The 23,096-nt window shown below is 42.6% G+C and overlaps 1 protein-coding gene across 10 annotated transcripts in view; it reads left to right on the top strand.

The window, feature by feature from the left end:
• The window catches only part of Lpp (LIM domain containing preferred translocation partner in lipoma), a 597,751-nt gene that overhangs the window by 195,165 nt on the left and 379,490 nt on the right, over positions 1-23,096 (top strand). For all 10 annotated transcript variants that reach the window (XM_087901861.1, XM_087901836.1, XM_087901839.1 and 7 more), the window contains one exon: positions 13,895-14,096. In XM_087901861.1, coding sequence (XP_087757987.1) covers positions 13,904-14,096 — 193 coding nt within the window. In that variant the 5' untranslated portion in view covers positions 13,895-13,903. The remainder of the gene's footprint in view (positions 1-13,894; positions 14,097-23,096) is intronic.

The following is a 23,096-nucleotide window of genomic DNA, read 5'->3' as shown; positions in this document are numbered from 1 at the left end:
CCTGACGTGAGAATATTCATTTATAACTTTCCTTGAAATGCCTTTGCTAATACTTTTCCTTCCTGTACACACACATACATGTGCACGCACACGCGCGCGCGCGCACACACACACACACACACACACACACACAACAAAATGCTCATTCAGTTTTGCTGAGCCAGTCACAGAGTAGTGTTTTCATTTACAGCTGAGGAAACTGAGGCCTGTGAGCCCCACGGTGCCCGAAATCACTCGTGTGAGCTCAGTGCTGGAGTTGGTGCAACTGCACCTTCTTGGCTCTTCTTACTATTTTTCATCTTGTTTATCAAACTTATTCCATCTCATGAGTTTCTAGAATTTTCTTCTTTGGGGCGTAAGTGAATTAGTGATTATTTTTGAGCAACATCAGTATTACTGAGTTTGGTCATATTTCTCTCCTGCTCTCTGCCGATCTCTGTACTTCAAGAGCATCTAGGCTGTGTAAATTTCTCCCCTTCCCTTCTCTCAAGATGCTGAGATATTTCCAAAGAGAGATGTTGTGGAGAGACTGAGCTCCTGCTCCGGCATGTTTGCAGTCCCCCAGCGACTCCCTCGACATCTCTCTAAGGCATTCTAACTGTAGATTGTTAGCATCTGAACATTCGTGCTCAGGGATTCCTTTGCCCCTTTAAGGTGTGCCTGGTCTTTTTTTTTTTGTGACCTTTGTTTCTTCACCTTCATCTTTGAGGGAACTGAAAGTTTAGGAAGCTTGGTTACAACAGGAATCTAAGTAAATTCCCTCATAAGCATGAAGACTGAGTTGTGAATGTCGGAGGCAAGGGGCTTCCCCCGGCTGTTGTCTTTGGTTAGAGAAGCAGCCTGCAATGGAGCCCAGAGCAGAATGCTGAGATGAGATGTTTTGGGCACTAATTGGCTTCATCATCAGCACTGAGTGCTTTGTGGGTTGAAATCTAGTCTTCCCAGAATCTACAAGCACTGAGAAGAAGGCCTGGCTGCTGTCTGCGTGGCTCATTTCCTGGGACGGCCCATCGCTCTGCACAGACATATTGAATGACCTGGGCATGTCTCTTTCTCTTAACATATTGTTGTTGTCCATCTTGTGAATCAAATTGTTGGAACCTTGCGGGGGGGGTGTTGTTTTTCTTTTAAAGTAGGGGTTTTGCTATAAGAAGCTAGCTGTTACAGGGATTTCAGTAGACGAGATTCAACAGGGCTTTAGAAGCTAAGAAACCATCAAAAGTTCCACATGGAGTTGATGCTAGATTGATCTTCTCGAATCGAACCTTAGAATTACAACTAACCCCATTATTTTATAGTCACGAAAGAGAAAAATGACCAAGGTTCTCTCAACTATTGACATCAAGGATATACACTCAGAGACATGATCAGAAAGGTGGTAATGGCTTCTGAGACATGGGATCCAGGTACTGCCTGCCACAACTGCTGCCAACAAGTCCTCATGCTGAAGAATGGTTATGAGGATGTCAATGTAGAAGACAGCCCCCCTGCCCTCCAACGGGGTTCCCATAGGAAACAGGCAGAGCCTCAGACATGACCTCTGTCCATACTAGCCTTCCCAATCTCAAGACAGTACCTATCTTTTGGCAACATTTCTTTTATAGTCCATGCCTAGCACCAGTGCAACCCCTGTGTTCTGCGGCCCGTGTGTGTGCTGACTCACTGTCCACCACAGTGAGTTTGAGGGACTTCACCGAACTCTGTGGGGCTTGAATGTGTGGTCAGCGCTGCGATGGGGCACTCTATTAAGTCTTTGTTTGGCAGTATCTATTATATAACCACCTACTTCAGGGAAATCCTTTGGGGGAATTCCTGTTTGTCAGAGAAAGTGCCAAAGAAAGAAAGGCCCTGACCTGGGAGAGTAAATTGTTTCATTACAACATTTTGGAAAGTCCTAGAAGGAGACCCAGAGTATTACGGTCGTGGTCACTGTGTCTGGGTGAGTTCTGTCTTAAGCAAAGGTTGCCAGATTCCCACCCTGGGTTCTCAACTCTGCCCTGTTCCTTCCCCAGCCTTAAATGACTACTTAGAATTTGCAATGGAAATCAAACAAAACAGTTTACTTAAAATATATCATATAGAGAAATGACCTGTTGGCCTACAAGTAATTATTTCAACTTCTTTCTATATACTTCCATAACACTGATTTAGAAATGTGAGAAAATTGTTAGCAATTCTGCTTGCACTACTCATGGCTGCCGAGTGAACTGCTGGAAGCACACGGTAGATGCTCTTTTTCATGTTCTAAATTAAGTCCCAGGTAAACTTTTTTTTGCAGTATTTACAAGATAATAAATACTATAGTTACTGGTAGTACCAGCCATGGGAAAGATGGATGGTACAAATGCTCTCTGAGCGTTTCAGCTTGTCTTTGTAGCAGGCAGTGTTTGCTATGCTAGGAAAAGAGGTAAAGTTTGAGCTCTTTTGCTTCCTTCTGTGTGACTGGGATTTTCTTATCCTTTCTTTTCGTCTTTTATTTGTTTCTTTTGAGATTTCATTCAATCTTATTTTGTGTTTATGAGTGTTTGCCTGAATAATGTCTGTTTACCACATGAGTGCAGTGCTCACAGAGGCTAGAAGAGGGTGTTAGATTTTGGGGGACTTGGGTTGCAGATGCTTGTGAGCCTCCATGTGGGTGCTGGGAATTGAGTCCTGTTTCTCTGCAAGAGAAGCCAGGGCTCTTCACTGCTGAGCCAGCTCTCTGTTCTCCAGCCTTTCCTTCTTAACTGGGGGCAGATGCTCCAGAGTAGGCAGTCCTAAAGTTTGCCTCCTGCTGTGCACCTGTAAACACAGTTCCAAGCTTGAGAGGTTCATAGCTCTCTGAACCCCTTGGATCAGTAGCTGACTGTATTTCAGCTTCACTCTTGCCAAGTGAACAAGACATCATCACAGCTCCTTGACCAGGTTACTTACTATCCCATCGGAACCACTTTGAACAGCTTCTTGTTAATGGGTATGTCAACCAAAACAGCAGGCATAAGCTGAATTTACAGTCACTCGTAGATATGAGGAACCATGGAGAATAGTGTCTGGCATATGACCTAATGATTCAGACTTAGAACTTAACTCTTAATATTTCCAAACCTTTATGATTTTGCGTGCGTGTGCGTGTGTGTGTGTGTGTGTGTGTGTGTGTGTGTGTGTAGTCATCCTCTCTGGTTGAGCAATTATGGGATGGACTCTGGGTGTTTTAAAGAAAACTAGGGAACATAACATCAGTGTTGGCCATTCACTCATTGTCACCGCTCCAATAATTGTGAAGTAGTGAGTTTCCACCTCAGTTCATAGTATACTGGGGAATCAAGGAGGATGCCTTTTATGTTCATGAACAAGGTTGCCTGCATTGACTGCCCTTGACTAAGGTACCACGAGTTAAATGCTCCAATAATTGTGGGTTTTTTCTCAATTTGTATAGTTCATAATTAGTATCTCCTTTAAGACAGACTGCAGAAAGCACTTTGTGTGTGTGTGGAAGAAAACTTTGAATTCCACTGTGTGAAATGTGTTCTGAAGGTCAAAGACCATTTTTTTGTTTGCTTGTTTTGAGAGAACCAGACCGAACTTGTGAGAAAGATATATATTGAGCAGGGAAAATTTAGCGTTACCTGCTTGAAGGAACGCCATGCATTAGCGAGTCTGTGATTACAGGGTGAAAGGTGAGATGGGCCCGTGGTCCTTATGTATGGATTTCAGCTAGGAAGAACTTCATAGCAGCCATCATAGTTGTGTTATGGAAGGGGTTGTCTTAAGATGTAAGGAGGTACATGTGGGTGCATTTGCATTGCACAATAGAAATATTTTAAAATTTTTATGTCTCATTGATATTGCTTTCTGTACTGGTGATGGTTATTAGCTACTGATTTAAATTTATCTAAAAGTGTGTGTGTGTGTTGTATGTGTGTATTGTCTCATATTTTCCTTGAATATTTAGCCAGTTTAGTGTGGCTTTTATACATTTCAGTTCTTTAGCATTGTGATTTAAAGAAATAATTCAGAAGCTCAACACCCGTACTGTCTTGGAGAGCCTTCAGAAGGACTGACCCCCTTTGCTGGATCATCCAGGCTGGGCTTTGCTCCGCTGCCATTGGTCAGCGGCTCACCAGACTGAGCAGTTTCCAGCATTGTGGAGAATGGTCTACCGTTGAAAGTGTTCCCTGTTGTTTCAGCCTGAGTAACTGCAAATGTGGCCTTCCTTATGCAACCCGAATTAATGATGCATCATAGCCAAAGCTTGCCTGGCTTTCATACCATTTCATACACGGAGTCACAATCTATTTAACTATTTAATTAATCAAAACTCTTATTTTAAAACTTACTTACATATATGCATAGAGTTATTTCTTCTCGTCTTCTAAAATCTTTTCGTAATCTTTTTTGAAAATCTCTATCACCGTTACCATCACTTCATGTTTCCATTATCTGGGCATTTAAGATGTTAACTTTCATTTCTATTTCACTTTTAAAAGCAGAAACTTAAAATAGCTTAAATAACAAGTGGAGACGTGGTTTACACCACAGAGTTTCTCCTAACATCTAAAGCCAGTGATGTTAACTCCAGTAAATGAGAGCGATCAAACTGACTTGAAAGCTATGGGATAGCTTTGCACAGTGGCTGTGGTATTTGGGTTTCACAGACACGCGGTGTTATGCACAGAAGTACACCAATTGCACCCTCCTCATGAAAATTTAAGCATCTCTCCCTTTTCAAGTTATTAGTCAGATGGGCTTTGTTGTTCTATCCCTATTTTTGTTAGGATACAAACAAAGGCATTAAAGAATTAAAAGTAATTAAAACATACCTCAAGTGCTACTAAAATTCCACGGCCTATCTAATGGGTACAACAGACTTGTAAACAGATAACTAAAGCGTGGCGTTTAATGCGAGTTTGAACACGCTGCTGAACGCAGACGAGGGAGCAGCAATTAACTGGCAGACCCGAGCACTTATTGGTAGGCTTAGCAGGAAGAGATTCCAGATAACCACTGAAGAGACTCCTCAGCGTTATTAGGGATTATATTGTTGGCTTTTCCCATCATCACTTTCTCACCCCTTCGAAAGGCAAAACCTTTGTCAACGAGGCACACAGCATCTTAGGGTTGTATGTCCCGATTTCCATCGGAGTAAATTCTCCGAGTGCACACGAACTCAAATAGATCTTTGCTCCTCGCTTTTAGCTGCTCCCACATATGCACAAAAGTTTGCTGTCAGCATCAGAGATTCAGAAGTAGCCTTCTGGGGACGACATTTTTATGTAAGCCCAGGAACTGCCCAGAAGAACAATGTTATCAGAGAGTATAAAACGCAATAGGAGGAAATTGATTTTAGAGCTGGTGAAACTGAATCTGGAGATAATTTTTTTTTCTTGTTCTGTGTCAGACAGAGCTGTTGAATGTGACTTAGAGTGAATGGTTGGGTATCAGGACTGAGTCTTTCGGAAGAAAGGTGCTTCATTCTCACGACTACTTTAGTTGTCTTTTACCCAGTTCACCTGGTTATCCTCCAATGAAGAGCAATGTTACTGACTAACCTAGTCTAGCTTCTCACTATGAATGTTCTTTCTGGCATAACATGTGGGCCTGCAACCTGCGTCTGATAACTTCTCACTGCTTTGTTAAATCGGGGCAGCCACTTGAGCTTCTCTAAATGGCTGGGGACTTTTGCATGTTACAGTCCAATGAGAAGAACATTAATTTCTAATGTGTGTGGGACTCCCAGTGACCTCTCTATTTTCTGTAGCGTATCTTGTCGGCTGTCAGCCATCTTTCCTTCCTCTACAACTGCTAAGAAAGTGGCAACGGAATCTGCCTAGCACTAGTCCACTCTCTTCTGGCCTTTTCCGGAGCCCCGGTGTTCAGGGCTGTTTGTAGCCTATCAGTTCCTTGTTTCTTTTTCCAGTGATACTGTGAATCTGAAGGCAAGGTGCCTTGTAGGGGCCTTTACTCCCCGGGACCTGCTGTTTTTCCTTTGGCTGTTGCTGGGTTCCTTTGGGGTTTTCAAATGCAGTCTGATTTTTCTGGCTTCCCACAGTGTTGCCAAGAGCAGCAAGCAGCACATCAAGTACATTATTTTCTGTGCCAGGCAGGTCAAGAATCTGTCTTGATTCTTATTCTACCCCCCCCCCCCAATACCTCCTCAGTCTGGTGCGGGGGTTGGAATTTCTAGTAATTAGACCTTAGTTTTATACAAACCCTCAACTGACTCAGCTAGTCATGGGGAACTATGGGACAGGAGAGTTGTTGGACAGTGTTTGCAGGAAACTCATTTTAGTTCCCAGCTAAGGAGCCGTGAACTGGGTTCTAAAGGTGTACGGGGCTAAAGTCAAAGAGCCAATTAGTGACTGAGCGAGCAGTTGTGGCCGACTGTTCTGTGTCTAAGTCTGGTGCTGCTTCCAGTGTGTCCAGCGTCTCTGAGAAAGCCTATATAAAGGGTTGGCATTTCTGTGGAGTTCTTCTCCTTGCTCCTTCTGAGCAATGCCAGCTGTCCATGCAGGGAGTGGGGCGTATAGCCAGTATCCTTCCAAAGCTGTCTGTAGAGAGAAGTTAAGGGAATACATGACATTTTCATCCCGGTCCTGGTCCCGCTTTACCCTTCCTGTTCTGTGTGACCTGATGCTTCCGAACATGATTGAGTTTGCCGTTCCGCTAGCAATTGTGTGTAATTTTCAGCCTGCCTCGTTCCTCAGCGCTGCCTTCCCACGCTTCCCTCACCCGCTGCAGCCTATCTGCTTTGTAATTACCCTGGCAGGGACTTACCTGCGCTGTTTGGAAAAGGTTTGCCTAAAGTGCTTATTTACTTCTGCATAGTAAGTCTTGATTGATACCTTGGTAATCACTGAGATTAATCCAAGACTCCCACCCATAATGGGAAGGGTCACAGAATTAGGAAAACAGGTAACAAGGAAACGGGGGTGGGGGTGGGGGTGGGGTGGAAAGACAGTGTATTTTCTCTGCTGAGCTGAGAGGAAAATTATAGCTGGTTTGGGAATCTTCAGACCTAACTTTACTTGCTTTTTAAATAGTTTTGCTGTCAGGATCTTTTCAAAATGCATGATGCCCGTGAGGAGATTCGTGTATAGTACGCTCCCAATCCAACTCTGGCGTATTCAGAGGACATTTGCTCCCAGAGAAGTAAAGTTGCACTGTAGGCTCCTGTCTGAGCTACTCCTGAAGGCTGATTCTGAGCTTCGAAGGTCAGAAAGCCCCCAGCCAGATATCGGCGTGTAGTACGGGGTGGATAGCTGTGCGCTCACTTGGGAAGTGTATTGTTGCAGTTGGAAAGATAGCAATAGCGGTGGGGATCGGTAGCTGCCTGGAAGAGGACTCTCTCAGCTGAACGGTGGCTTGTGTTCAGATCCTGGCTTGGGATGAGGGGAGTGAGGGGAACATTGAACAGGAGAAGGAAGGCGTGAAGAAATCAGCTTTGGATTTCATTGAGATTCCCTTATTCAAGTCCAAATGACTATCCTCTTATATTTTTGGTTGTGAGCCTAGCCTTTAATGGATGAGCCATCCCTCCAGGTCCCAAATGACTGTCCTCAAACAAGAACACCAAATGCTGATAAAGACATGGGAGAAGAAGAAGCTTTGCTGCTATCTACCATTCACTTATTTACCATTGATTTAGTTATGGAATCAGGCTCTGTGGCACCAGAGACAAGTGGGGAAAGAAAACGGAATGTGTATACGAGGTAGGGTCTCATTCAGCTACTAAGCAGAACCAACATAGACTGTTGGCCGAAAAATGTGTGCAACTAGAGAGCATACATGTTTAAGGTACAGAACCCAGATTCATAAAGACAAATACATTTTTTATGTATGTGGAGTAGGAAAAGAAATGTGAAAATAGGCAGGGAGCTATTAGGGAAGAGGCAGGAGACCAGAAGGAGGCGGGGCAAGAGAATCGCAGGAGGGTTGAACACGTTCAGAGTATGGAAATGTCTTAATGAAATCCCTCTTTTGTGTAAATAATAATCCTAACGAGACTCTTACTGCAGTAGTTTGATAATTCGAACAAGGCCCTGACTTTGACCTGCAGAGGTCAGCTAACAGAAACCCTTCATGGTTGAAGAGCATGTTATTTGAGTCTTAAATGCCTGTTCACATAAAAAACCTGATGATGGTGGACATGAATGCCAAACTGAAATCTTCCATCAACTTCTCATGTTTGAACCACAGCCCCTGCCTCCAGTTCCTACATCACTGAATTAGTGGGTATTAATTTCTGTGCCCTCCCTCCACACCATCAACTTATTCATCACACTGACGAAGCAATTATTGAGGGACTAAGGCAAAGATGAATATGAATCCTTTGTGCCACTTAACTCTCAGTCCTGAAGTCAGAATGTCTACATAAAGATGCTAGGGCGCCATCTCCGCGGTGCAACACTAGCTTTGCCACACCCTAGAAACTGTGCAACCCATCAGTGCAAGGTGAATAATCAGAAACGTACACAGATCCCACATGAGCACATTTGGAGGTGGCTTTAGAGACCGCAGTTTAAAGCTTATAGCACCAGATGTTGCATGATGCCGTATAACAGTTGCTTGTTCTTCAGTAATCTTAGAAGTGCTTATAGAATTCAGTATTGATTTGGAGGAAGCAATAGGAAATCGTGATCCACTATCAGCCTGTTCTCTGTCACAGATGCCGGTGAATTGGCATTCATAGACTCCTGGAGAGGGTTCTTCATTTTACTGCGGCCCTCAGTTTTCTTTCCTATACAGGGAGCGCCTTGATCATCATCAACGTCTTTGTCTTCTCTGTGTTTTTGATTAGTTTGGTCTGTTGGATATTGGCTTTGTCAGTCTTTGATTGTGGAGTATGATAGAAAGGCTGTATTATAACCACTACAATCTGAGAATTGGGACAGTTACGGTAAGAGCACAGACCACTATTTCCAGAGATGCAGACTTCCAGGAAGAATTTATGTTGAAGCTTTTTTACATTTGTGATTTGGTGGTTGTATATCCTAATCAATGTGTGCAACCTCTTAGAACTTTTCTTTGGGGGATGGGTGGACAGGGAACAGTACTTGGGGTCAAATCAAAGGCCTTACCCATACTAGACAAGTGTTCTGCCGCTGAGCTATAGCCCCATCCTCAGCCTTATATTCTTGAATTTTAAGATGTGGGTCATGATAATGCACCCCCATATCATGCTGTGATGACTCTGCAGTCCTTAGACATCATTTCACATATAGTGTCTTCAACTCTTAGAAGACACTCGGTATTTCTTGTTTATCTGTGGCTGTACTGTACCTGTATAATTGCTGGGGAGAGATGACAAAGAGGGTCACAGAGACGGTGATCAGTGAAACCATGTACATTTTTTCTACTTGCTTTGCACTGAGCCCAGACCCTGAAGGGACAGGACACAGTGTTTTTAACTCTTTTAGCAGCAGCCATGTGGCTGGGATCAGGGCCCTCTCTCCTGTTTGCCTCTCTCCTGGTGCTGCAGCTTCATTTTCAGTGTCTGGGGCGGGGGCGAAGGGTCTTCTGTTTCACTTCTCGATTTCACGATAGATGATCATAAGCCTAGAGTGAAACCTACCTCAGAGGCAGAGGAAGGAAGAAGCCGACAGACAGAGGAAGGAAGAGCAAGGTGAGGGCTGGGACAGCAAAGCCTGCTCTCACCCCTGCCTGCGTGTTTTCTTCACTGGTCCTGTCCCTGACAAGCTAATAGGGGCCTCTACAGGCATTTCCTATTCCACCCATTCCTCGAACTCGTTTATCAAAAACAAGTTGAAGATGTAGAGAAAGAAAACAGTCATAAAACATTAGAGCTTTTGGAAGTTTACAGATGTTCAGTTTGCAGGTGCACATTTTTTCTTGTAAAGACCTCTCTAATTTAAATGAGACTCAAACTAGGGCCAGAGGGACTCCATGTTGAAAGCATTGCATTTACCATGTTCCTTGGATCCATCTTGCATGAACTAATTTGTCTCCATCCCTTGCACATACTTTGGTTTGTTTCTGTTTGTCTCTTGCTCCCTCTCTCCCTCCCTCCCTCTGCTATTTTCTCCCTCCCCTCCCCACCATGTTTGTGTGTTATGTCAGGTCAGAGTAAAACTTCAGGTGTCAGTCTTTGTTACCTTGTTTTTGAGGAAGAGTTTCACTGTTTTCCACTGTGAGGGCTAGCTGAATTAGACTTTCTGGGAGTGATACTGTCCCTAGCTGCAATCTCCCTGTAGTAGCATTAGGGTTATAGATGTTCACTACTGTGTTCAGTTTTTATGTGAGGGCTGGAAATGTGAGCTCAGGTCCTTCCGCAAGCATGGTAAGTGCGTTAGCCACTGAATCTTCTCCTCAGTGCCCGTGTTGTTCATTCTTGCCATTGTTCTTGTTTCTATTATACTTCCTAATCTCACGGCTCTCCAGTTCCTGATCGGAGCAGCCTCTCTAAACCTGCTCTCCTCCTTTTGACAGATCCTCGCATTTTCCTGTCTCCTTTCTGTGTGACTCCCTTCATTGCGCTTAGATAAATGTAACTCCCCCAGACATTATACTTTTTGAGTCATGGAGGAGATTCTGATTCATCCAGATTCATCTGGAGAAATAGTGATAGGCATACGTTTATTTGATCATTAAATTAATAGGTATTTTCATTGCATTCTTATAATGAACTAGACTTTGGGGTTATAATATGATAGGAGTTCTGCTCTCAAGCATTGGAGATTTGACTTTGGAACATTGGCGTGCTGCTAGTCATGTGATAGTGTATGACAGCAGGGCAGTAATACTGTGACTGAACAGGGTATCCAACCTGGACAAAGGATTAAATGCATGGTTTACAGTCCAAAGAACCACCAGGAAGTAATTGCTGGTGCGTGAATGATGCATTATGGGTGAGAAATTATTTGTAACTGAGAGGTAGCTTTTTTGAATGGGTGCAGTGATAAAATCTTGAGCAAAAGATGTTAATGCTGTCACATCACCTTAGGAATATTCTCATAAAGGTATTAGAGATAGGCTTAGTATCTGTTATTAAAGTATCATCACATGGAGAAGTATTGTCACTGAATTCTGATGAACCTCTGAAGATCAGATTATTCAGGGTCCTTATTAAGTTAATTGAGACTGCACTGGGATTCAGAGCCTCTGAGAGTGAAGTCTGCTAATGAAAAGGAAAGTGGCCAAGGGCCTAATGACCTTAGGACCCCATGCACGAAAGTCAGTACAAAAGATGAATTTATCAATAGGATGGCAGAACACTATAATTGTATTTTATAATTTCTTTTTTTAGGATTACTAAGATGTTTCAATATCTGGGAACATATCAACATGTTCATTACATACTTACATACGTACATACATACATACAAAATACATACATACTAAGTTAAGAGAGATAAAGAAATTGTGTCAATGAATGCTAATGGGGAGGTGGAGCCTCTGTACGGTTGTGAGTACTGCAGAGGAGGTACATATGCTAATCAACCACTCCTGCTTCAGATATTTTCAAATTGTCTGTATCTTAGGATAGCACAGTGACACCACCCAGCAATTTCCCAGTCATTGCAGCAGCTCGGGAGATTGATAAGTTGCTTTCTAGTAAACTAACATTAGCATGTAGAAGTACTAGAAGAATCCAGTAAAAGAGTATGCTGCTACCGCCCCCCCCCCCCAGGAGGGTCATTCGCAGCCCAGCATCTGAGTTGGGGCAATATAAAAACAATAGGCCTGATACCCAGGGATTGGAGGAAAATGGAGTTGGTGGAGGTAGACACACCATAAAGACAGGGTCAGCAACACAGAGGATTCTAAGGCCTGGAGCACTGATGACATCTAGAAGGTGCTGTGCTGGCCCTCTGCAGGCAGATGGAACCCTCTGTGAGGGCAAGCTCCAAGGGCTTCACGTGAGCTCACAAGGCAGAGGGTGCAGAGCTGACTCTGGTTTTCATGAATCTGACCCTCTTCCTCCTGCTACAGCTCCAGCGGTTACCTTCTCCTTCATGTCTGCAGCGTAGCTAATTAACCCAGCACAGCACAGCTGGTAAGAAGTGCAGGCTGGCTCTGCAGCACTGTGGCTTTGTCTTCAAGGCCATCACAGGCTGTATTAGTTCTTACTGAAAGGCTTTTGTTTCGGAGTAGCTAGATGTACAGCAAAGGCACAGGGATGCTATTAACCAGTTTAAAGATAAACAATCAAAATTGATACTACAAGCATGCATAGGGCTTTGGAACATTTAATCCCTCATGGATTTCATTTACTCACCGTTTCCTCTTCACCTTAGTCGTGCTGAAAGTAAAGATAGTATTGTTATCCCAATTTCATAAGAGAGGCTCAATTAATAAGAAAAAGGTTTTTTTTTCCCCCCTCTACCTTAGAGAAAAGTTTAGTTTGCGTTTGGGTACTTAAGCCTGTTTAAATGATTCTAAATTCTCAGCTAAATAAAATAGATATTTCTTGGTTATTGTTCTTTATTGGTTTTGTGGCATACCTTAGTGTGGAAATTTATGGATATCTAAAATACAGTCGTTGTCCTCATAAGCTCACAGTTTCTCAAGTATATATGTCACGTACACAGAGGAGGACAAGGAAAAGAAGGGCTCTGAGACCTGAGGGACACCAGTGTCATCTTTGGCTTCAACAGCCTGTATCTTTAATCTCAACTTCCTTCCCTTTGGTGATCCATAGAGTTATCACCATCTTTGGAAAGAATCATGCCTGTTTCCCTCTGGGTAAAATGATCTATAATTCTCAGTCACTTTCTGTGAGAATGCAGGTATTTCTCCCTTAATTTTTATTTCAATTGATGGTATATCATAAAGCTATTTGATTTTTTTTTTTGAGACAGGGTTTCTCTATAGCTTTGGAGCCTGTCCTGAAACTAGGTCTTGTAGACCAGGCTGGCTTTGAACTCACAGAGATTCGCCTGCCTCTGCCTCCTGAGTGCTAGAATTAAAGGTGTGTGCAACCACTGCCTGGCCTCCTTAGATATATTTTAAATTGGTTTTCATAAAAGCTCCATGAGTTAAGGTGGCCTGGAATTTTTAAATCATAATTCTTTTGACCCTGTCCTCAGTGGAATCCTATATCATTCTGTGTGCCTGTGGCGTGGGCACATACAAATTTCTCAGAATACTGCTTCTCAAGTTTGTCTTCCCTCTTGATTGCTCAGCCACATGCTGAGGCCTCCATTTGTTCCTGCGTTTGCTCCGTGCTTTGTCTTTATAGACATCTGGAAGTAATCATGTCGCCCTCTTAATTAATTCAGTTCAATTAATAAATTACAAGGTGTATTTGGGGCTAGGAGTGGGTGCAGGGCACCTTCCGGCCTCCCTGTGCTAGAGGGCTCTTGCAATCAGGCCTGAAGGGCCCTCCTCAGAAAGTCTGTGAGACTCTTTCCCAGCAGGCAGGCTACCTGGAGGAGTGATTGGCATATCCTGACGGAGAACTCCAGTCTCTCTTCACACAGTATGCATACTCTGTTACAGCAGTGTCTGGGCTGGACTGGTTCTCCCTCATGGCGATACAGTAGCCTTTTCATCGTTTTCCGGCTTAGTTAGGTGTTCGCGGCCATTTCTTTGATTTGCTGCGCCATCCTTTCATGGTGTTGAACATTCTTTCTCTAATAAATGTCTGTTTGTTCCAGACGTTTTGGTAACTAGCACCTCTCTGCCCTGTTCCCCAAGTGCCTCTTCAGGGTAGTGGGGGCAGCTAGCCTTGTTGAGAAGACATATTGAAGTATGCTGCCATGCCTCTGCTAAGAAAGAAAATAAATATTCCTGGTTTTTCTAATGCCTACTGGATAAATTTAAGCCCGCGTGTTTGTGCAGAATTTTCTCCTGGGCCCCGTCACCCACTCTAGATTTCTGGTCGGCTTCTTCCTCATACGTCCCTCCAGCCACACTGAACATTATATTGTCTGTTCTTCTGTTTTTCTAACTGCAGACTTCAACCATGTCTCACCCATCTTGGCTGCCACCCAAAAGCACTGGTGAGCCTCTTGGCCATGTTCCTGCACGGATGGAGACCACCCATTCTTTTGGGACCCCCAGTATTTCCGTGTCGACACAACAGCCACCCAAGAAGTTTGCACCAGTGGTTGCTCCAAAGCCCAAGTACAACCCGTACAAGCAGCCCGGAGGAGAGGGTGAGTCGTGGGGCCTGGGGTGGGAAAGAAGTCAGCATCAGAGATGTGATTGGTAGTTAGGGGTGGGTCAGAGTAGGAAGCTTCTCGGTATATTTCCCACAGTTTATGAGCCGCCCCATTTTAATGAGCTCCCATAGTCATCTGCACCAACTACCTTTTAGAAACAAGGAGATTAAATCCTCACAGCATTGGATGGCTGGGGTTTTACAGTAATAAAAAGCAGTAGTGGCTCAGATAGAAACATGGCCTCTTTGTTTATAGCTCAGAGACGTGGTCACCGTCCCTATCCTCTTGTGGGGATGTGTCCTCCACGCGGTGGTTCTCGTTGTTGCCATCATACAAGTGTCAGAGTGGCACCAAGCAGTGGTCTAATGAGAAAGCCATAGGACACAAAGCCCTGCAATAGTCCCTGTGCTATGTTGCTTCTCTCCTGCCAGACAAAGTTGTCCATGACACTCGTGTGTGTTGAAGTTACAGCTGGTTCAGAGAAAGCCCCGGTTCACTTCCAGGGCTTTTAGTAGCAATGCCTTCTTTGTACATCAAGTAGATTTTGATGTCTCCATGAGCTGAGCATGCAATGTGTGGATCTTCCATGCCCTCTCACATTGGCAAACTTGGCCACTGCAGTGTCTTGGTCTTGAAAGATTTTTTTGTATCTGTACCAATCACTGTCAAAATCTCCTTCATGTCAATGAAGCAATAGAGATTAAAACCAAACAGAGTAGCGTGAGACTTCTAGAAGCCGAGAATGAAATGCATGCTCTTTCTCTTTTCTGGGCCATTCGAATTTTGACAAATGGTTGTTCTGCTCCAGGGTTCTTTCCCTTAGGTTCTTGGATGACATCCTTGTGTTTGTTACCGCAATGCTGCCGGGAATTATTTCATACCCCATGGTATTGCCTCTACTTTCTGGCTTCTCTTGAGTCTTCCCCACCTCCCAGGAACCACACCATTGGTCTGTCTCTTTAGCTACTCCATCGGCCTGCTAGTGTTTTAAGAGTTGTGTCATAACCATGGTACCTTCTGGGAGGTGACTTCAGGCCTAGAGGATAAGGGAAGGAAGGCTAGGCCTCTCTGCATACTCGAGCTGTGGATCTTTGTGGGTTTCTATGGTCCCTTCCTTGAAAAGTCACTGCCAGTGTATGAGTATGCTTTTCTGGGAAAAGTAAAGGCTGCACATATACTCCCTGACACCAGAGCCAGGACTGGAAGCTTCATCACCCTTGGAAGAGATGGCACTTGTGCAGTTCACTAACGTCTTTGTGAAGCTGGTTTGCACTGACTCTAGGGCAGCGATTGTCAACCTGTGGGGCATGACCCCTTTGGGGTTATGAAACAACCCTTGCTCTGAAGTCCTATGTCAGATACCCTACATATCAGATATTTACACTGCAGTTCATAACAGTAACAGAATTACAGTTATAGAATAGTGACAAAAGAATTTTTATGGTTATGGGGGGGTCACCCCAATCTGAGGAACTGTAATAAAGTTCCTGCATTAGGAAGGTTGAGAACCATTGCTCTAGAGAGTGGAGGACTCATACATGATTAAGCGGGAGGGGGGAGGGGAGCACTCTTGCTCAAGAGCAGGGGAGCCATATGTTGGCTTCCTGGTTTGTTTTCTTAGTTTAGTTCCTTTCCTACCTGGGGAATTCAAACAGACTTCCTGCTGATAGGGAGTGGACAATGACAGAGGCTTGCCCAGAAAAGGCTTGTGGTGTGGGAGCTTTAGTGGGCGTGGCAGTTGAGCAGATGTTAAAGGGTCGTTTGTGCGTGGGTTCTATAGAAAGTACGTGGGCCATCACGAGAAGAGACACAGGCAGTGATGTTCTTCCTTCCCTCCTGAGCACTAGGAGTCATCCATAGCGAGACAAGCCCTTGGTGTCCCCTGGCTTGTGATGCCCCTGCCTGTACTCTGTGTGGCAACCTATTGATTTTTCAGGTACAGTGGTGTAATCTAAATTGCTTGCCTCCATTTGAGCTCACAACTCCTTGTCTCTTGCCACCCAGCTTGCGTTTGTTACCTGTTGGAATTGCCTTTGTCCCACTTCCCTGACAATGTGGGGTGGACCCTAAATCCAAAGTTATTCCTTCCTCCTCTGCAAACATTTTCCTCACTTTCACATTTCTGGACTTTTTACTGTTGCTCCTGCTTGCCCTCTGTCACTCACTCAACATGTAGTATATACCCCATTCTTCTATCTCTATTGGATGGACGTTTCATGGAACCCTACAAAGTAGCCACACCCACACCCACACCCACACCCAAGAAACTGAAGCTCCCAGAGAGGAGACAGGCCTCACTGTTTTCTGGCTAGGGGTTTTCTGTGTCAAGGCTGTTCTCATAGGCAGCGTGGGGCTTCAAGCTGCCCATTTCAGTGACTGTCATTCTCCCGTTTTCATTGGAGGAGTTGTCTAAACAAGGCTGCCTTCAACTTACCAACTGCGTTTCTCTCATTAGTTTATATCTGTGATCTCTAGGGTTTGCTTTCTTACTTTTAACTTCTGACTGTGAAAGGAGAAAATTTTCCTTTCCTTATAATTTTCCTTATAAATTTTCCTTATAAATCTTTATGGTAATAATCTTTGTCTAAAGGGCTTTGACACATGGTGGGTGTGCCTTCTCTCAGTCAGTGGTTCTTTAAGCCTTAGGCCCTTTGATTCTCAGAGAATTTTAAACGAATTTTTAGTTCCTCAGCTGGTTGAATACCTTTACATTTCCAAATATCATGTGTGTTCAGCACTGAATGCTGAGGTAGCCCCCAGCCCCTCATGTACATGTGAGTGTGTGTGTGTGTGTGTGTGTGTGTGTGTCTGTGTGTGTGTGGTTGTTGTTGTTGTTATCTGCTATAGAATGCATATTTTTATTGTGTATGAATGTTTTATAAACCTCTTTGATATGGATTATGATTTTTTTCCTCAAGAGAATTGAGACAGCCCAATTTTCTTCCAAAAAGTACCAAAAAGTACCACCTTCCAGGACTGTTTATCCTGTATCTGGCTTCTGCCTTAAGAACAGCTAAGAAAACAGACAAGCAGAGCCAACAACGTGAAACCTGAAGCTTTGATGGTACAGGAAAGTGGGATTCTTTTTCTGTTCGTCACAGGCAATGAAGTATGTCATCTTTCCTAAGGGACTGTTTATTTGAAATGGCTTTGAGGTTATTCTGTTATTGTCTGTCTGTCTTTGTCTCTTTTTCTGTTTCTCCATACTTTGATAAGTTTGTAAAGTTGGAGTTGCCTTGTGATGTAGAATTATCTTTCTGTAATCCCTAAAATTCCATTTTTAAAACATTTTTTTATGTTTGACAAGGGACTCAGCAGTTTCTCGACTCTGGGTGGTCACGTGGTACAGTGCTTGATGGTTGGCTCAGCATTTGCATTGCATTGTTTTGTTTTTAATTTTCAGAAGATAAGTTTTACTGTCGCTTTCTCAGGCCAACAGAACAGATGTTCTTCCCGTTTTACTGATTGCTAGACCACCAGAAATGAAGAGCTTATTAAAGAATGATGTAACAGGGCTGAATATATAGTACTATACCTAGTGCACGCACATATGCATGCAAATGCACACATGCACACGTGTGTGTGTGTGTGTGTGTGAAGACACACATCATATAACAATGAAGGTGATCCTTTGTTTTTACATTCCTACTGATTGTAAATTTTTTTAAAAAATTTTTTAAAGAACATTTATTTTATTTGTGTATTTGCCTGCATGTATGTCTGTGTATCGTGTGTGCATTGGCTGCAAAGCTCAAAGAAGCCCTCATGTTACCTGGAAACCCCCATGGAGTTATAAACAACTGTAAGATACCATGTGGGTGGTGGAAATCGAACCCAGGTTCTCTGGAAGTGCAGCCAGTGTTCTTAACCCCTGAGCCATCTGTTCAGTACCTGATTTTAAGATTTTAATGTATTATGTTCTTTGACTATTTAACTATACAACGTTGTATTTCATATAATTCTACTATTCTAGTATTTCATGATATTTGTGTGCAATTAGAGTCAAAGGTTGACCCTTTCTGCAAACTGTTCTTAAATATACTACCTTGGGCATTTCTGCGTCAAGAACAATGCCTGTACTTTTACTGGTCTGAGTCTAAGAAGGCAGAGCAGATGAATGACTTCAAATGGGATTCGTAGGCCACCATGTTTTCTTCTCCGTTCTTCTGTGCCGTCCTCGGATGTCATTAACTCCACTCCATCCAGAGGAAACAGTTGTAGAACATTGCTAAACAGGCATAGTTAGTAACAAAATGCCTTGATAGCCTTAAGAACTGAGTTTCCCTGCCAGAAATATGTATCCATGCATATTTCTTTTCTGTGTTCATAGTTGGGGAATTTTGCACACATTAATATCAAGTTGTTTTGAGTGTTAGAAACAGGAAGGGTGTGAGAATTGTTTTGCGTAGTCCTTCCCTTTGATGGTTGTATATACATCATCCAGATACTAGGCAAGCACCATACTACAGCACAGCCTTACCCTAAAGAACTAGGGCTAGCACCCATAAAGTGCAATCCTATCTCTAGAGTTCTGTTACCTTTGTCCCAATAAGGTCATCTTGGATTTGACTTTGGAACTACAGTTAGCAAACTTATTTTCATGTGCTTACCCATTCTCATAAATCATCAGTAACCATAGTCAAGCAGTTACAGTGTATTAGATCTTGTTTATCACATTTCAAAGTGCATTCTGAGGATCTTCAACATTCAGCAGAATATCAGCAGTGCCTCTGAGCCATGGTGACTGGCATGCCTCGTGAGAACCTCACACTCTTCAGTCACCCTGGCGTACAGGACATAGCTGTGGATTTTCAGATCCTCTTGGCCAAAGAGGACCAGCTGTTTCTTCATTCCAGAATCAGATGCTAATGGTGTTAAACTGATGGTTACATCTTGAAGAAGAAGGAACTTGCAATTCCTGGGATGTTATCAGGTCACACCAGGTGCTCCTAACCCTCCCTGCCACCCACTCTACCACACAGCCCTGGGTGGATGGTCTATGTTAGTTTTACCATGAATTTACACAGAATACATCTCTTCTTTACAGTCTTGTTTTACAAGGGGAACTATCGGGAAATATTATTTTTCAGATTTCTGAGGGTCAGTTATAATGGTAACTATGAAATGTTTTTAAAAGGCAGAGTGCTTCTGACCCTCAGGGACCTGTTACTGTATGCTCAACACTCACATCAGACAGATTTTGTGGTAGACACTCTTCTAGGAGCTGAAGTCACGGCAATTAGCAAGATGGAGTCCCTTTGCTGAGAGAATGTATTTTTTTTTACAATAAGCATGAGTTACTAATAATGAAGGTACTAATATTTAGTAACCTTGCAAAAGTTATGAAGTAGAATTTATATTACAAATAGAGTTATAGTAGTAAAATATTATTGCAAGTAATTCTAAATTACAAACTGAGATAACAACTACTTACTTTATATGTCCCAATAATTATTTATGGCATCCACAAATCCCAATAACTATTACTAAGCTTATAGTGTTAAAAATCACACTGCCGAAATGGTACAAACCGAAAAAATTATAGCTCCAGGCAGGCAGAATATTAGAACTTACCTTGTACATTCTTTCATTTTTTATTTAACAAGAGTTGATTCCTAGATATCTTCGTAGAAGACGTGCAAACTTTGCTCAGGAATGCTTGCTGTCCAGCGTGACTGACTATTGAGTGCAGGCAGGGGTTATTACCCAGATATCAGGGACACCGAGAGTCCTGAGTGCCTTGTTCAATATTATATCACAGTAAGTGAGAGAGCTGAGCCTCGGACTTCTGGGATTTCTTCCATGGTTATCGTAGCTGTGCACTGCAGATGACTTGTTTGGAAGCTACCCTGAGAACTAATACACACGAACAGCGTAGATTAGATGTTTGAGAACAAAGAGGTGTTCACATAATTGGTGACAAAATTCTCATTTATTTTGTAGCCTGTCAGCCTAATTAACTGTTGAAATGAATGTGTAATAAGGTGATGGAATCCTGATTCTTACAGGCTTTGAAAAACAGTGATTAATACTGATCTGTATGGGAGGTCCTCTTTATTCATCTTCACTTTAAAATGTGTACTCCATTGGCATGTTATAAACCTGTCTTCATGTTTAAATATAGAAATATATACCACTGCTGCTATATTTTAAATTCAAATAGCTAAATGTTTCTCTTCACCAATAAAAATCGAGAGCACCCAGTGTGGACCTACACAGTCCCCAGACAGGTGAAGGGAAAGCCTCGCTACGGGGACGAGTTTTCATGGTATGGCTCTCTCCACAGGCAGTTCAAAGAGGAGAAAACTGCAGAGATGAGCGATTACTAGTAGCCAGAGTCAAGCAGAGTGAGGCAGAGTGTGGTGCGCATGCCAAGAGAAAGCTGAAGAAGCCTTCTTGTGTGCGGAAGTTCTGTGTGTCTAATCCTGCAGTGTGTTTGTTGCATTGAACTATACACATGCATGCTGAGGGTGTAACACAAGAATTCTGGAATAGGATGACCTTCACCCAGTGTTAGTGTAAACAGTCTCTGGTCTTGATCTTTGTTGCCATAGAAAGAAGCAAGGTAAAATATTCCATAGATTTTATACTATTTTTAGAAATTACTATTATTTCATATTTCCAGTAAATTTTTAATGATTATGAGATAAGTACATGATTTCATAAAGTGCTTTGTTGCCTAAATTGTTCATTTCATGAGCACGGTTACATCTATTTTAAACTTCTAGTTTTCAGTGGTAGCTGGTTTTCCAAAAACTTGAAAGACGACAGAGAAAAATTCCATGTCCTGTTTTACTTGTGTATAAATAATAAGTAGTATTACCAGTTAATTCTGGTTGGTATTCAGCCAAACAATGATTTTCATGAGTTTATTCCATGACCACCAAGGCCCAGTGTTCCTATGTTAGAGTGTGCATCCCAATGTACTTTTCAAGTTTACAGACAGTAGCCTTTGAAGTCTTGAGCATCTGTTCTCCTGGGAGCAATCATTCAGAACCGAAGTCATTCTTCCTAATGCTCTCCCTCTGTACTCTCTTCTACAATACCAGGCTTTTGCATGCATCATTTCAACGAATGTTGCTTTATGATATAAAAGCAGAAGGTTTTAAATGAACAGTGTGAGATTGCTTCCTTGAAGATTGCTCAGGAATACTCAACATTTTATTTCCCAGGTCTTTTGCTATTTTGTTAACTTCATATAGCAATGTCTGAAATCTCAGCTGATTTTGGGTCATAGCAAGTCTATGTAAATCGTCTATAAATGGATTCATTATGGCTACTATAAAAAAAAACTTAACACCTGAGCCTTTGGGCAAATAGACTATATTGAGAAATCATGGCCTAGAATAATGATTGACCTAAGGAGCTATAAAAATAATCATTGCATAGTATTTTTGTCGTCCTTTCTTAAAAATACTCATGGACTGGGCTGTTGAGAGCAAAACCTGGGGCAGGTGAGGGCATATTCCAGTTGATCTAGCTCTCTGGGACTCCCAGCACTTTCCCCTGTCAACAAGCTCTCTGACGACCTGTCTCCCACATTTTCTGTGTGTTGCTGTGCGTATGCAGGCTAGATAGTCTGTAGTCAAAGTTATCTCATATAGAATGGCACACTATTTATAGTTAGTGTCATAAGAGAGTTTGAAACATCCCTTATAGGAACACTGGGGAATGCCTCATGGGGACGGATATTTGGTTTACTGCTTGGAGAAAGAGTTCAGGCTGTATCAGGCAGAATACATCAATCTATAGCACCCGTGTGTGCAGAAGTAGGGGGTTCAGCTTATGTTCCTCAAAAGCACACAGAGACTCCCGGGGCTTCTCTGCCATGAAAATGGGGTGAATTCACTGTGGGTCAACCCATATTTCCCAGTAATCTCATCACTTCCTTTCAGAACAGCTCGCACAGAGAGCAAAGGACGAAAGGAAGGCATGCCCGTCACACAGCATGGTCAGCAGCACGTGGTGCTAGCCGGAAGTGTTATTGACAGCTCTTACTACATCTCTTTTTCCTTATGATGAAGTACTTCTGTGAATATAGATGTTAAAAGGAGAGTCATTTTTCTGAAGCCAAAGATAGACTTTGACTTTTTCAAACATACACCCTATAGAATATGAGATTTGATCCAACCTAAACTTTTTTGTTTTCTTTACTTTCGGAGTTATCCACACACTCAGGGATGATTTGGAGAAAAGAAGTGAAAAAATAGGGTTTATCTCAAAAATATTATTTAGTTCTTTAAAGATCATGTATACAAATGCAGTTTCATGTCACAGTCTCACCTAGTTCAGTTGCCACAGGGCCTTGAAGCTTTATATTTGTCCTTACATTATCTCTGTTTCTAGTGACAAGTGAGAAACCTAAGATACGGGAGACCCGCAGTGAGACTAGCCATGGAGAAGGCACATGCGATCAAGTATTAGTGTTTCCTTGTATTAGTAATTTACAGAAGCCTGAGTATAATAATCAGACATGCTAGCAAGTACTCTATCTTTGAGTCCTTATCCAAGCTCTGTCCACTAACTTCAACTCTTAAAAAAGTTTCTCTCATGAATAATATATACATAATGTAAATTCCTTTTATTAGCTGTGTAATCTTTACTGCATGTGGAATCCATTTCTATTTTGTTTGTACCTTTCTAGCATTGCTGTAAAAGATGCTATCACTTGCAGATAGTAGAGATCGCAGAAGGCAGGAGATCCAGCTCAGTGGTAGGACACGTGTAGCTTGCCTCTCTCTGTCTCTGTCTCTGTCTCTGTCTCTGTCTCTCTCTCTCTGACTCTCTCTGCTTCTCTCTATGTCTCTTCCCCCCACCACAATACACACACGCACACACACACGAACACAGTCATTCAGGGCACAATTGTGATGTAAATCTTTTTCTCTCATCCTAAGGCAGTTTATGTTATATTAAAGTCTACACTAATAATTTTGTTATTTAGTCTATTTAAAAAGAACATTTTTACTGTTACTTTCCACAATGATTGTTACT

This window comes from Myodes glareolus, chromosome 2 (genome assembly GCF_982192425.1).
Source record: "Myodes glareolus chromosome 2, mMyoGla1.1, whole genome shotgun sequence".
NCBI lineage: Eukaryota > Metazoa > Chordata > Mammalia > Rodentia > Cricetidae > Myodes > Myodes glareolus.
This window is presented reverse-complemented; position numbering and strand designations above follow the sequence as displayed.